The sequence below is a fragment of the Ctenocephalides felis genome, unplaced genomic scaffold (genome assembly GCF_003426905.1).
Source record: "Ctenocephalides felis isolate EL2017-DRISC unplaced genomic scaffold, ASM342690v1 CF-g0.4_SCAFFOLD_01170, whole genome shotgun sequence".
Lineage (NCBI taxonomy): Eukaryota > Metazoa > Arthropoda > Insecta > Siphonaptera > Pulicidae > Ctenocephalides > Ctenocephalides felis.
The window spans coordinates 37,760,461-37,775,492 of NW_020537324.1; the positions used below are offsets into that span (position 1 = coordinate 37,760,461).

Sequence of the window (15,032 nt, forward strand, 5' to 3'; positions counted from 1 at the left end):
CAATAGAATAAATTGAATAATAAATAAGTAAAATGATTCAAAACCCAAATATTAATATTACACATACGTTGAAAATAATTGAAAATTTAAAAATATTTGATTATGATCAACCCGCGAATTGCCTCGATTTTCTAAATAAATTTAAAATCTATATTTTTTTACGCTTTTAGATTATATCTAATTTTTTGTGTACTACATCAAGGATAATTAAAAATTAAGTTTTTGAAAAATGTAAATATTTATATAAATTATCGATAAACTGTTAAAGCTGTTAAAATTAATAGGGGGGGGGCGCTAGAAAAAGAAGTTGTATGTGGGCGCTATGCCTAATTTTTCAATTGTGGTCTCAAACGATTTACAATACTTGTCTTGATACGTCGAGATAATATGAAATTGCCGAATCAGAATTTCAGGCGAAATAAACATCTTCTTCGGAAAGTTAATTAATAAGTGTACTTATTATTGCGACAAGTGGCTTTTTTCCATGGACTGTTAATACCAATGACATAAGAGAAAATTGTGTTCTGACTTTTTTGGTTTCTTTTTCACTGCAATTATATCCTCGCGAAAGGTACGAGACATATTATATATTGTTTATGTGAACACACTGAAATCGTACGCGGTAAATGTCATCACATTCTTTGTTCGAAAGTTATAATTGCTCGTTCGTATACGGAACGAATTAACTTAATCCCACAACATTTAACAACGCAATTAAATAAATCATTTATAACCATTATGTTTATTATAATAATAATCTTTATTTCATATTTAAATTTTTTTTTATAAAAATAAATATAAAAATATAATTTATTATAAATTTATTATAGACAGTAATTATCTTCCATAATAAATATATACTTGAAGTGAAAGTAAAATTCGTTAATTCAAAAACGAAGTATCATTTCATTATAGTTTCATTCTACTATTGTAATAATACAATACGATGTCAATGCATTTATTACAATCGTGCCTTTGTTCCGAATGTTTTAGTGCAATAATTTTTTTTTCATGCTAGTTGATGCATTACTGTAATTTTATTGTTGGAATATTTTCAAAATGCAGCAAGTTCGAATAGTGTTAGTTTTATAACAGCCACTTCTACATATTGAATGACAAAAAAAGTAGTCATCCCAAAACGAAAGTGACTTACGATCTTTCGCTTAATTGCAGGTTCACTTGCGTGATACACTTTCTTCTGTTGCTTTACTGATAACACTTAATCTGAAAAGTTTAATATGCCACGATCGTTTTCGAATCGCTTTCTTTCACGTATATTACAATTAGTCATGCACACAAAATTTCAAAATCTTTTGAAACAATTCCATAAAATAATTTACTTCCACTTCATGTAACTAAATAAGTATAGACTCAGTTTACAATTCGCTCATATGTACAAGATGGGTTGTGATAGATACACCGTTTTATACTTAATAAAAACTTGATCTAAAGAGGCGCTCCATATTGAGAGCCAGGGGCTTGGGCAGAACTGCCGGAGGGCGCGGGGGCGCCATAATCACCGCTTGGGGCAGGTGCTATGCTCTCGGGATAGCCTCCTGCAGCTTCTTGTTTCTGAGTCTTGTATTTGATGAAGTATACTTCGGGTTTGGCAGGTTGTGTTGGTGCTGGCGTTGGAATGATTACTTCTGGTTGTTCCTCTGGTTTCTTCACAAGTACATAAATCAATGTTTTCTCTTGGTCTTGTGGTTGGAGTGGGATAACTGGAGCAGTTGGGGTTGGCGGAGTTGGGGCCTTGATGAATACAATCTTGTAATGCTTTTGAGGAGGAGCGACATGGATTGGTTTTCTGTGATAAAAACGACAAAAGCTATAATATAAGTTCTTGATTCACGTGCCATTTTTAATTTATAATAAGTGCATTTAAAGATAATTTAAAATATGTTTACTACCAATGACAAAATATAGAGAATTTATAGATCTTCCGATCTAATATTATAAATCGTATTATATTTATGGTTCATGATCCTAGTTTGAATATGTTTGTTACTGCAAAGTCTTTTAAAATACCACAAAGTAGTGTCTTGAAAATATTGTCAAAACGCACTGGCATTTCATTCAAATCTGCATAGGTAAAATTTTTAAATTCTGTAAATTCGTGTATTTTTGCTCGCTTTTGACTAGAGTAATACTATGATACTCGTGTATATTATTGAAAATCTCTCTTTGTAAGTACTAGCTTCCATTATGTAAACTATTGTATTAGGAGTTGTAATTTATCATTACACTGTATGACGATATCGATACAGACCGAAACTTATAGATCAATAAAATTAATTTAATTACATATTGAATTTAGCTAGAAATCATTAAGAAGGACATTGATTTCTCTGTACGTTTCTAATCATAGAAAAATATCAAAGCTCATAAAAAGCAACATAACTATTAAAGAGTGAAATTAATAATAAATTAAAATTATTCTCTTCCTTAAATTACTTGAATAACTGTTTTTGGGATTAAAATTTCTATTATACTTTTCTTGCTGGGATTATAGTTGTATTTAAGTTTGGCGTATTGCATAATTTACAGTATGACGATTTACAGTATTTTTTCGCAATTTGTGGTAAAATATAGAGAAATATAATATAGGTTCAACACTATATTGTCGTAGATAATAAAATATGTTCGAACCTATCAAATCCAGGATTAAACGCTTGCCATTAGTTCAGCCTGCTACAAAAACTCATAATTATGATAGGAATATTATTCATATGATTTTGATAGGAAAATATTATATAAACTTACTGTGGTGCACTGTATTCAGGCTCATGTGGTGGAACATGTACGTAAACGTGTTTGTGAACTACTGGAGCTTGTTGTGGTGGGCCATAAGCCTGGCTTGATCCTGTGAAATGAGGTTGTGGCGGCAATTGCGGTGGGGCTCCGTAGCTACCTCCCGGCGCAGATGGACCCCCAAAGCCACCTCCTGAAGCCGAAGGGCTTGGCGCCCCATAACCATTTGATGGAGGTTCTGGTCGAGCGTAGGCTACTGCTGCTAAAACTGACAGCACCTGGACAAAGGTAATTTATTCTCAAACGACTATTCTGTATCAGTGAATCAATATCGGCTGTTTATTATAATGTTGAAGTTATTCCATACAAATTCATGAATAATCTATTATTTAATAAGCGAATTAAAAATTAACTTTCAAAATCAACTTGTTTTTGTACTATATTGAAAAAATCGAATTAATTTAAAACAGTGATGCATGGCATCGTGCCTTAAGGTAAATTGCTGCAACTTTCCGTACCGTAATGAAATATTCTAGGAATTTCAAATGTTTCCAAATAGAGTATTATAAATACTGTAACATTCATTATTAGTATATTATAGAAAAATATAAGAGCTTATAAACTGTACCACGACGTTTATACATATTTACATAAATTTAAAAAAAAAACAAAACTTAATCAAGCGAAGTTAGATTTAAAGACCTTATCACATATTTCTAAGAATTATATAAACAAAATTGCAAAGTTAAAATTGTTTTTTAACGTATATAAGTAAGCTTTAGAATTTTCGACAGAATTAAAATTGAAATCCGAATCATTTACGATATTCTAAACAAAAATATTTTTTGAAAATTGAATTTTTTTTTGTGTATAAAAAAAATTCGTACGCTTCCCCCAAAAACTAGTAATTTCTTCAGATTGTCAACACAACCAAAATTTTTTTTTGAACTATTCTAATCAGATGATCTATAATCTTAATAGCTGCTATTTTTGCAGTTGTTGCTCTATATCTTCAAAACAGCTGGAGCTGCCTTTGCAAAAAACTAATCCGTATATCTCTCCGTTAATATGAATTGAATGTTGAATTATTCAAATCGCTTGATTCGTGCGCCCGAAATTGTGGACGAATAATTATATCTACACAAGCATATACATACACTCAATTTTTTAAGAAAGTACAAAATGTTCAAAAACCTCTGAAACGTAAATATATGCAAAAATTTTCATTTTTGATTTTTGGACGCTGCCCTACGGAAAGTTAAAAAGCACATTGATTAGATTTTTTTTATTGTTTGAACAGCAATCAGAATTCTTATATGTTTTATAAGCTGTGATTAGAATATATATTAATAAATAATACATCTTTGTTTGTTTGAGCAACAATCGAGATAAGATTTTTTTAATCTTATTTTTGGAAGGTATTTCAACAATGGACCTTTCTTAGATTAATTTTAAAGAGTACTGGTATTACTACTGCTTGATATTATATATGAACCTTGGCATCTCAATCGATAAAACATATATTTATTTGTTTTTTTTCTATGGTCACATAACAACCTAAGCAATTATTAACATATCTATTCATATTGTTATGCATGACTTTATTCTTTCATGAAGCAAATAGATAATAGTAAAAGTGCTCATAGAGAAATATGGACAATTGATTAACATATTTATTAATTTGAACACGTTTTATGATTAATGGCATACGCGTATACTTACGTTCTTCTCACGTAGTTACTAATATTCTGAATTGTAAAAAAGTGGCGATAATTGGAAATATAGAAACATGAATCCAAATTAGGATGCTGGAGAGCATATGAAGCATATTTCTTAAATTATTTTTCAATATAAATAGGTATTTTATGCGTATTTTAACATTAAATATAACTGACTAGAACTAAAAGAAAATCTAAATTATTTGTGTATATAAGCATTTATCTAAATGCAATATTAAATTAATTTTCAGAAAAGAAATCTTGTTACAGCTTCATAAGTATTAATTAAAATTTGTTTAATTTACATTTGGTTATAATTTAAAACCAAAATTTATATGAGACAGATATTTATTGTAAAATATAATTTGATCGATAACCATTCTACGAAATGGTTGACTTTTGTTAAAAACAATTGTTAATAATTTGAAAACTAATTTAAACTATTTAATTAGCTTCTAGATACAAGACTTCTAGACAAGATTTTACTGTTGTTTTTTATTTGCATTAATTTGCTTACTCGAAATTACTGAATCAATTTTAAGTAGATAATTAGAAAATAAAAACAAAATTTAATTGTATGTCTAATTAAACTTGGCAGAAAGAAGTTCAGAAATTCAATGACCTCTTCAAAGACCTTTTCAGATTGCTTTCTAGTACTAAGTTTGGAACAAAAAACACCTAAATTTACATTCAAAATGTTTTCAATCATTAATTTATAATGATTTATAAATAATTATTTGACAAAAAAATCTAAAGTTTCCCGTCGTTGTAAACTCATAAATTCACTTATACAGTTGTGCGTCAACTAAAACATCGATTTTAAATACTTTCTCATTTCAATTACCTGCAGAATACTTGACGGGTTTATTCAAACAATTGGATTTATATACTAGTGATGCATGGCAAATGCTTCCCGTAGCAAAAATTAAAATTTTGACAAAAGCTTCTTATTAACTTTTTTGAAAAAAAACCTAAAATGTTTTTGCATTTTGATTTTTTTGAAAATTTTGAGTTTTTTTTTTAACAATCGCGCTGCGTAGCTGTTTTAGAGACAAAAAATATAGAATCGCGTAAGCACCGTGTTGCAATGTAAGGGATAAACATTGATCGCACTTTTAGCTTTTTTATTCAGACGTTTCTTCAAAATAGCAGAAAAGTGAAAAAATTTTCGTCCACGTTTTAGCCCGCAATTCTGAATCGATTATGAAAATTCAAAAACCGTTTGTAAGATATTGGTTGGGAATCATGCTGATTAGTTTTTGGTAAAGATCGGCTGAGCCGTTTTCTTGTAATAAAGTGTTAAAAAAAATTTTTCGACGATTTTTATTATTATTTTTTTGACGGTACATACCATAGTCTTCTAGATCATACTAAAATATTACGGCCCTACGACAATTGCTTTAACTTTAAAAGTTTGCAAAAATTGGTATCATTTTTTTGGCATTTGTCAAAATTAGGCCATTTTTTGTAATTTGAAAAAAAGTGTTAAACTTTTCGCCCACATTTAAGCTCATACTACCGAATCGATTTTAACAAAATCAAAAGCTGTTCGAAAAATATTATTTGGGAATGATACTGGTTAGTTTTAGGAGAAAATCTACCGAGCCGTTTTTTTTTTGTAATTAACTGTTGAAATAAAATTTAAACTGATTTCTATTGAACTTTTTTTGGCGATGTATATCATGGTCTTATAGAACTTACTAAAATTTTACGGCCTCACGACAAGTCGTTTAATTTTAAAAATTCATCAAAGTAAACTGGTTCAGAAACTGGTTCAAATATAAAAAACGTTGATTTTTGAAAATTTGCTTTTAGAAAATACTCCGAGTTAACGTGTTTTCGATTATGTGTAATAAATCCACTCGGTATACTTTAGTTACTCATAAATTAATTTATTTTTTATTGATTATGTCGATTATTTACACATATCGGGAAGTTCATGTAACTTGTCTCAAGGCGAAATACCAATACCAACTAGTTTTTGAATAATTTAAATCGGATCTTTCTGTTATCTCAAAAATCAAATTGTCATTTTGGAACATTTAGCCCAACATTTAGTATCATTAAAGAACATTTAATATCTTTGAAACGGCTGGACGTGCCTTTGCCAAAAAAATAATTAGCACTGCTCCTCATGAATACGAATCAAATGTTTTTTTTTGAAATATTCAAATCAGTTAATTGTGCTGCCGAAATCGTCGACAAAATCAGACATTATCTTAAGACTCTAACGACAAATCTTATGTTAGAATCATCTTTGAAACGTAAAGATATATAAGAGTTTGTAATTTTTAAATTGTTTCTCGATTACTTTAACTTACCCTAAGGGGAATTAACAAGTAAGTTACTATAAGAAAAAAGCTTGTGCGTTAGCAAATGTTTGTGAGGAATTGTTTTAATGATATGCAGATGGTAAGCTTTCCATAGTGCGTTATGGTCGTATAATGTAACAGAGGCCCATTATCGATTTGAAATTGATTGAATAATTATGCGTGACTTTCGACACCGATCACAATAAGCAAGGTGTTTAGACATAATGTATAATATAAGCAACCGATCAGTAACAACACAACACGGACGACGGACGAGGGACGACCATCGTCGACGAGTAGCTCAGGCGGCTATGAGCTAATGCAGTGAAAGTGGTTCATCAACAAAAGTAAGTGCCGTCTCTAAACCATTTCATTTTCTTTGCTCAATCTGTTTGTATTACATACACCAATGATGTTTCGATATAATCAGATTAACAGCAATCACAATCTAAATTCTTGCGCATCTAATGGATGTTAAAAGTTTTTTATCATTATTCGATTGCATAACTTATAATGACCCATCTAATACGTGTGGTCTGTAACTGGTTTAATTTTCATTACTTCACAGCGTGGTTATTTGGAAATGATGAACCCAATTATAAACGTTGATTTAACAAAATCAGACGAATTGAGCAATACCAAGTGATTCGGATTTTTAGCGATTTGTTGAAATATTGTGATATTCAAATGCGGTATGATGCAAGCATGTTAAGAATGCAGAATGGCTTAATATTGCATTTGATTTTTTATGGAAGTACAATAAATTATCAGATGGATTAATTTGACATTTTTGGAGATATTACTATAGTTTTTGGGCAGTAACAACTTGAAATTTTGTTCAAAGGTTTTAAGCAATCAATAGCAACATCAATCAACTGCAATCAACAAGCGCGCTGCCTAGTGTTTGAACCCACTCTATGTATCACGCAGTAGTGATATCAATTTTCACTTGAAAATATAGAGCAAAAATAGCTAATAGAAAATATCTTATTTCGGGCACTGTGGTGTGAAATGGCAATGAGAAATAATCTTTTCTGAATCGAGTTGGGGCTTAACTCAGCTCACGAACCTGCCTTAAAGCTGTACTACCTATTATAGTATATATATATATATAAATTTAAATAAAAATAATACGCTAGTGAAATGATGATCATCAATATTCAAATTGAACATAAATGATTTTAGTAAAAAATAAGATTGAATTGTAACATAATATATAATTAGTGGCCGTCTAAAATCCTACTATTAACCAAGATCTAATGAAACATAATGGATATTTATAGACGATTTTGATCAGACATGACACCAATTACAATATTTGGTAATTAAAAATTGCAAATTTATTGAATACCTATTCATTTAGATCTATAACAGCCGTAAAAATCTGTTCACACACACACACATACTTTTTCCAAATTTGGTCTCATTCGATTCAGAATGGCTTGAAACGTCGAGAAAACATAAAATTAGAGAATCGGATTTTTTGATGAAAACATAAACTTCTCCTTCGGGAAGTTAAAAATTTCAAAGGTTTAATGTTTTATTTATAATATTTTTCTATAAAAATACTTGTAAAACTATCATTATTACTAAACTAATAATACAGTTCAAGTAATAAATCATTGAAATAAAACAAATTGAAGTATAGACCGAAACGCGTGGATTATCTGTGATCTTTTTATTGTTCAGTGTTTTTTAATTGGTGTTATGCCTGAATTAACTTATATATTATATATATATATATATATATATATATATATATATATATATATATATATATATATGCATATATATTGCCTATTTAGTATATTCGATTTGTATAATTAATTAATTAATTGGGTCATAAATCGAGCCATAAATTATGCTCAAACATATGAATAAATACCACGTTTTAGCAAAAACAGATTAATAGTTATTAATACTTGATATGTTATTAATACGTGATATGTAATTTCTTAAATTTTGCATTAACTTTTTTATATAATCTGGATAATTAATTTCGTGGAAAGCTAAATTGAATTCTATCTTTTAATAATATGATATATTCTCATGTTAAGTATTATTTTTCAAACTTCCTATTTTATTATTTGGTTATAAATTTTTTCTCAATATTGAGATAATATAATAAGTTTAAACATGTATATATTTAATATTTCACTTATATCCATTCGCATAATATTAATAAGTAATAGTGGTGTTGGGCCTAATTAAATAAAAATACATTAAAATAAATAGACAATGTTTTATGATACGTTTTAATAGGGCAATAAGTAAATTAATAAGAATATTGAGTTTTTAAGAGGATATTCAAACGATATTATAATATATTTTGTATGAGATGTAATTCGAATTGCTTTAAATTAATAAGTACAATACGGATTAAACTATGGCGAATTTTATATATATATATATATACCTGTGAAATTTAATTTATTTTTTAATTATTATAAACGATCATATAAGTTATAGACATTAAACATTGTTTATTATATAATGAATCGGTGTAATTACTATTTTAAATTTAATAAATTTTAATTATATTTTAAGAACGGTAGTGACGTGATAGATTATAATATAATTGTGAATTAATTCTATTCTATTAATTACATACCACAAATATCTTCATGATGATTTTCGAGTAAGTCACCACAATAATACAATAGTATGCACACTGTCGTTACTGAGTTTGTTATAACTTCTCCTGGTTAGAGCATCACCTATTTATATGGAGAACAATTTCTGGTGGTCTTCGAAGAAGATCATCATTGCAGTAACTCCCGCTTTGTAGAAATTGGCGCGTTTTTTCTGGTGGTAGGATAGTACCGAAACAGTATCTCACATAACGTTTAGACAAATCGACGAAGAAGTAGAAGCTCTGGAGGGAGTTTGTAAATTACTGGATGTTACACTGGACAAATTTTATTATCGTTGCATCATCGGGCAGGTGACCGTAAATTTAATATGTTCAACTAGCAGAGCATGAAAGTTTTTAAATCAAATTAATTGTAAGTGTTTTATATTCAATGCATCACTTGTGTAGTAATAAAGACGTCGGCAATTCATGTTAATATAATTGAACTTTTTAATTTAAATATTGCTCGATTTTGTAATTTAGATTATTTGATAATAATAATCTACTTCATTCATTTATCATTGCTGATTAACTTCCTGATAGGGAAAGTTATCGATTTAGTCCAAGACCAGGAATCGGAGATTTTGTGTTTTCTTCACAACTCACATAGTCCACAAAAATGTATGTGTATATATTTGCCTAGAAGTATAGCCTAGTATAGTTTCTAAAAATATTTAGTAAATATTTGGTGAAATTATATTCGGTTCAAAAACATAAAATTTTACAAGGGCAGTAGTTTAGTTTTTTTATGCAAATGATAAAGAGTAAAAATGTCCACTACCGATATCTTAAAAACCAGTAAAGTTGACAATTTTTCAATCACAATATTCCAAAATAGAAGATAAAAAAGAGTGCGCGTAAGGATCACACGAGATTGAAGTAAAACTTATTTGCTACTGTTCAAAGTAGCAAATTTAAGTTAAGTAACAATAAATACATCATATAACAATTTTAAATAATGTTTATTAGTAATATGGTAACACTCGTGATGAACACTTATTAGTGTCAAGCATATACACATTTATATAATGATAAATTATAAATTATATATTTATAATAGCATTAAAAATATGTATAATATTCAAAAACAATAATGTAATTAAAGTCATACTAAAAATATGACAAAATCGGTTTGTCATTGTAATTAGCATTTAGAAATGAACCTTCATTGGAGAAATTAAGTAATTGATGATTAATAAATTCTATAATATTTGTTCACACAGTGGATCATGTTAAACACCTTCTAAACAAATATTGTTTTTGCAACTTCACTCATCATGTAATTGTGTTTGAAGAACTTCATGTAATTAAAATTAACATACATTAATTGACTGCTTGTATTTTTTTAACTTTTTTGAAGGCGATATAATCTCATGTTTTAACCAGCTGTAATATCTGTCTTGCCTAAAACTATTTTTATGTTTAGTTCGCTGAACAAATGTTTAATTTGTTTCATTATTTTTAAAGTACAGGGTAAAATATTCTTATGATTCAGGCATTTTTCATTAGATCCAGATTAGTACTACGATGTAACTTTAAAATGTTTATTTATCTGTGCCGATTTTCTTGTTGGTATCGGTACGCATACAACGTTGATGCCGGTACGCATACAACGACAAATCTCTGTTCACATACACGACGACTAATCATAATCGACCCGTATAGAAATGATATCGTCGAGAGTGAATGACGAATCATTGGCACTCGACTCTTATCTGTCGTAACGCACTTCCGTTGCATTTGTACGGATTTACATCCTAGTTGCGCCTAAGGATTTTACTTAAAAAAATTTATAACCAGCCATCACTTTCATGCTTACGACGGTGCTATCAGGAGCAAAACGGCAATATTTGAAAATCCATGACAAAAGTGTTTTAATTCGTTGTTAGTTTTTTGGTTTAGTTTAAATAACTAAATTTGGTTGGAAAAAACTATTTTACAAAATATAAATTAAATAAATCGTTATTAACTGCCCGTAGGGAAAGTTATAGTAGTCGCCAAAAAATCGAAAATGAAAATGTTTATATATCTTTACATTTCCAAATATTCTGAATATTTTTGCATACCTTAGAAAAAAATGGATGTATGTGTTTGTGTGTATGTGTGTATGTGTGTGTTTGTGCGAATACAAATTTTTGTCGACGATTTTGGGAACACCGATCAACCGATTTGAATAATTAAAAAAACATTCTATTGATAAGGAGACGTGCTGATTAGTTTTTAGCAAAGGCAGGTCCAGCCGTTCCGAAGATACGGGGCAAAAAGTGTCAAAAACGGTAACTGTTTTTAAGCGAACGGAGCGTCCGATTTTAATATTTCAAAAAACATTTTACTTGTATTGACAAGATGAAGGTCCAGCGGTTATAGACTCTCAATAAAAATAAGTTAAAAAAATGTCTTTTGGCGGTCAAAAATGTTAATTGGACATATGTACATCAAATTATCAGGTATTTTATAGAGATTTTAATAATGTGTACACATTTTGTGTAATTTTGCCGATGTCGACGTCGATGCCATGCATCCCACTAGTTCTAACTCTGCCGATGAATATTTCTGACAAAATATCAGATCAGGGTTATCATCAATAATGTAGCTATTATTTTATAAAATGCCTTTAAAATACAATATGATGAATTTGTTTATCCCTGGTCGTTCCAATTTACCCCAATTATGTGTGAAAAGGACCGGTTACAAATTTTTGAAAAACAGCAAAAAAACACACTTCTGCAATATGAATTGACTAGGAGCTTTACTGAACATAATCAGATGGTTGTTTATTTGATATATGTTATTTGTTGTAACATAATTGGTTTGGTTTTCGCAATATAATTGCTCAAGTCAAATTGGACCTTTGTGTCCCGTCTTATTCTTTTCCATTTTGAAAATTTGGGGCTTATTGAAATAGTTTTTCTTAAATTAATTAATTTGTAGGTCCAATGATTATATTTCTACGAAATAAGAATAGACAGATGCTGTAACTATTACTCTACCAAATCAAGTAAAAGTAATTTCATAACTATTATGCATTACTTCACAATTAATAAGGCTCTAGAAACAGTCCGGTGTTGCAGCTTACCCCGTGTTTGAAACTAGTTGTAACAAAGAAAAAATACAATAATACCTCTGGTAATTTATTCTTTGCTTATTTTTAAGAAAATTTACATGTTTCTAAATAATCCTTTAATAAATATATAAATATTTATAAACATAAAATATAATACAAATGAAGTATATAATTACTTTTATAATATTATTATTTATCATAAGTCAACGTAAACTACAATTATTTTCATGATGTAAAAAAAAATTGTCTATCATTTCAAATTAAACATTTGAAAATGTAAATTTGCCAAATTATTACATATTTGATTGTTAAATTGTTATTAAAGATTGATAAATTTGAAACAAAGTTAGATATATAAAATATAAAATTAGCCGATAATAATAACGCAAACCGAAATTTTATGATAGTACAATTTTATATTGGCTGACAGAAATGACTCACCTGTACACTTCTGTTTACTGCTTCGGCCTGCGGGATATCAGTAGCAATTACAATATTATGCCGGATGATTTACATGCTCTGTTACAATGATTCAAAATAAAATTGATGTCTATTGATAAGGAGACGTGCTGATTAGTTTTTGGACAAGGCAGGTCTAGAGGTATCAAAGATAGGGGGCAAAAAGTGCCAAAAATGTAAATTAAATTGAAATAAATAAAATACTCATGATAATAATAATAAATTATAATAGACAGGGTTAATGTAGAGATAAAAACTAGTGGGGTGTATGGCATCGTGCCTTAAGGCAAATTGCTGGAACTTCCCGTACCGTAACGAAATGTTCGAGGAATACTGAATGTTTTCAAATAGATTATTATTAATATTGTAACATTGTCTAATATTTATAAGAATTATATAAACTGAATTGCAAAGTTGAAATTATTTGTTTAAAGTATATTAGAACTATAGTCAGAATTAAAAATAAAATCTGAATTATTTTCGATACAAAAAAAAAATTATGAAAAAAAAATTGAAAAAAAAAGTTGAAACAAAAATTTTTTTTGCCAAAATCTATTATTTTGTTAAGACAAGCAGAAAGTTCTTTGAATCATTTCAATCGGACGCTTAGTTCTCTCAAAAACTGCCATTTTTTGCACGTTTAGCTCCGTATCTTCGAAATGGCTGGGCCTGCTTTTGCCAAAAACTGATAAACACTTCTCCCAATCATTACTAATTGAATGTTTTTTAGATCATTCAAATCGGATACTCCGTTCTCTCAAAAACTCGATTTCTATTTTTTGCACTCTTTGCTCCGTATCTCCGTAACGGCCGTAAAAAACTAATCAGCTCTATTCCCTATCAATAGGAATCGAATGTTTTTTGAACCATTCAAATCGGTTGATCCGTGCGCCCGAAAACGTGACTGGAAATTTGTATCCATACATACATACACACACATCCATTTTTTCTGAGGTATGCCAAAATGTTCAGAAACCTTCAAAACGTCGAGAAATGTAAAATTTTCAATTTCGATTTTTGGCCCATTACAATAACTTACCCTACGGGAAGTTAAAAATAGAAAAAAATCCTTTTTTATCGGTAAATTTATAGGATTTCTTAGCAATTTTGCATACCTTAAAAAGTGATGTATGTGTATGTGCAGAATACATGCTCGAATACATGATTTAGAGAAAATCGATCAACCGAATTTAAAAACATTTGCTTTGTTTTAAGCGTGTAAAGAATTATCAAGCATTTAGAAATTGGGAAGTCAAGCGGTTTCAAAAATACGAAGAAAACTAGTGGTGCATGGCCTCGTGCCTTAAGACAAATTACTGGAACTTCCCGTACCGTAACTGAACATTCGAGGAATGAAAATAATCAATTTTCAATAAACATTTTCAATAATTAATTACAATTGTTTTACATATTTTCAAATAGATTATTTATTTTAAGTTTAGTGCTTATTAAATTAAGCAACAAACGTATTCCACAAACAACGTATGAATATGTTCACGAAATAAATGTTCAAATTTATTAAAAATGGTAATGTTGATTTCTTTTCAAAGTTTTGAAAAATCGATTTTTGGAAATTTTTGAAGAAAAAATCGTTTTTTTTTATTTTTTAAGAAATTGTAAGTTATTGAAAATTTTAGATTTTTTTGATAATTTCGAAGTATTCTAAATTTTTTTTCAAAATTACGAAATTATCTGTAAAGCATATTTTGCACACCGTACAAATACAAGTATACAAGCAAAATGTTTTTGAATTATATAATATTAGGACGATCCGTTCTCTCAAAAACTGCATGACTATTTTTACACCCTTTTCTGCATACCTCCAGAAGGGGTAGGCGTGCCTTTTGAAAAAATGCCTTGCGATCGTGTACAAACCGAATGTTTTTTTCAATTGTTCAAATCGGTTATTTCATACCTTCGAAAATGTAGAGAACATTGTTTGAACCATATAAAATTAATTAATGGGGCGCATGGCATCGTGCCTTAGGCAAATTATTTGGTACATTTTTGAAAAAAAATTACTTGAAAAAATTAGATTTTTGAGAAACTTTAAATTTTTGACAAAAATTTTACTTTTTTAGAAAAAAAATGCTTTT

The 15,032-nt window shown here is 28.9% G+C and overlaps 1 protein-coding gene across 1 annotated transcript in view; it reads right to left on the reverse strand.

Annotated features, from left to right (window-relative positions):
• Positions 1-1,446: 1,446 nt before the first annotated feature.
• Positions 1,447-15,032, reverse strand: part of LOC113367193 (developmental and secondary metabolism regulator VEL1-like) — a 52,178-nt gene continuing 38,592 nt past the window's right edge. The window contains exons 2-3 of the mRNA XM_026608822.1: positions 2,764-3,029; positions 1,447-1,807 (exon numbers count right to left, since the gene is read on the reverse strand). Coding sequence (XP_026464607.1) covers positions 1,447-1,807; positions 2,764-3,029 — 627 coding nt within the window. The remainder of the gene's footprint in view (positions 1,808-2,763; positions 3,030-15,032) is intronic.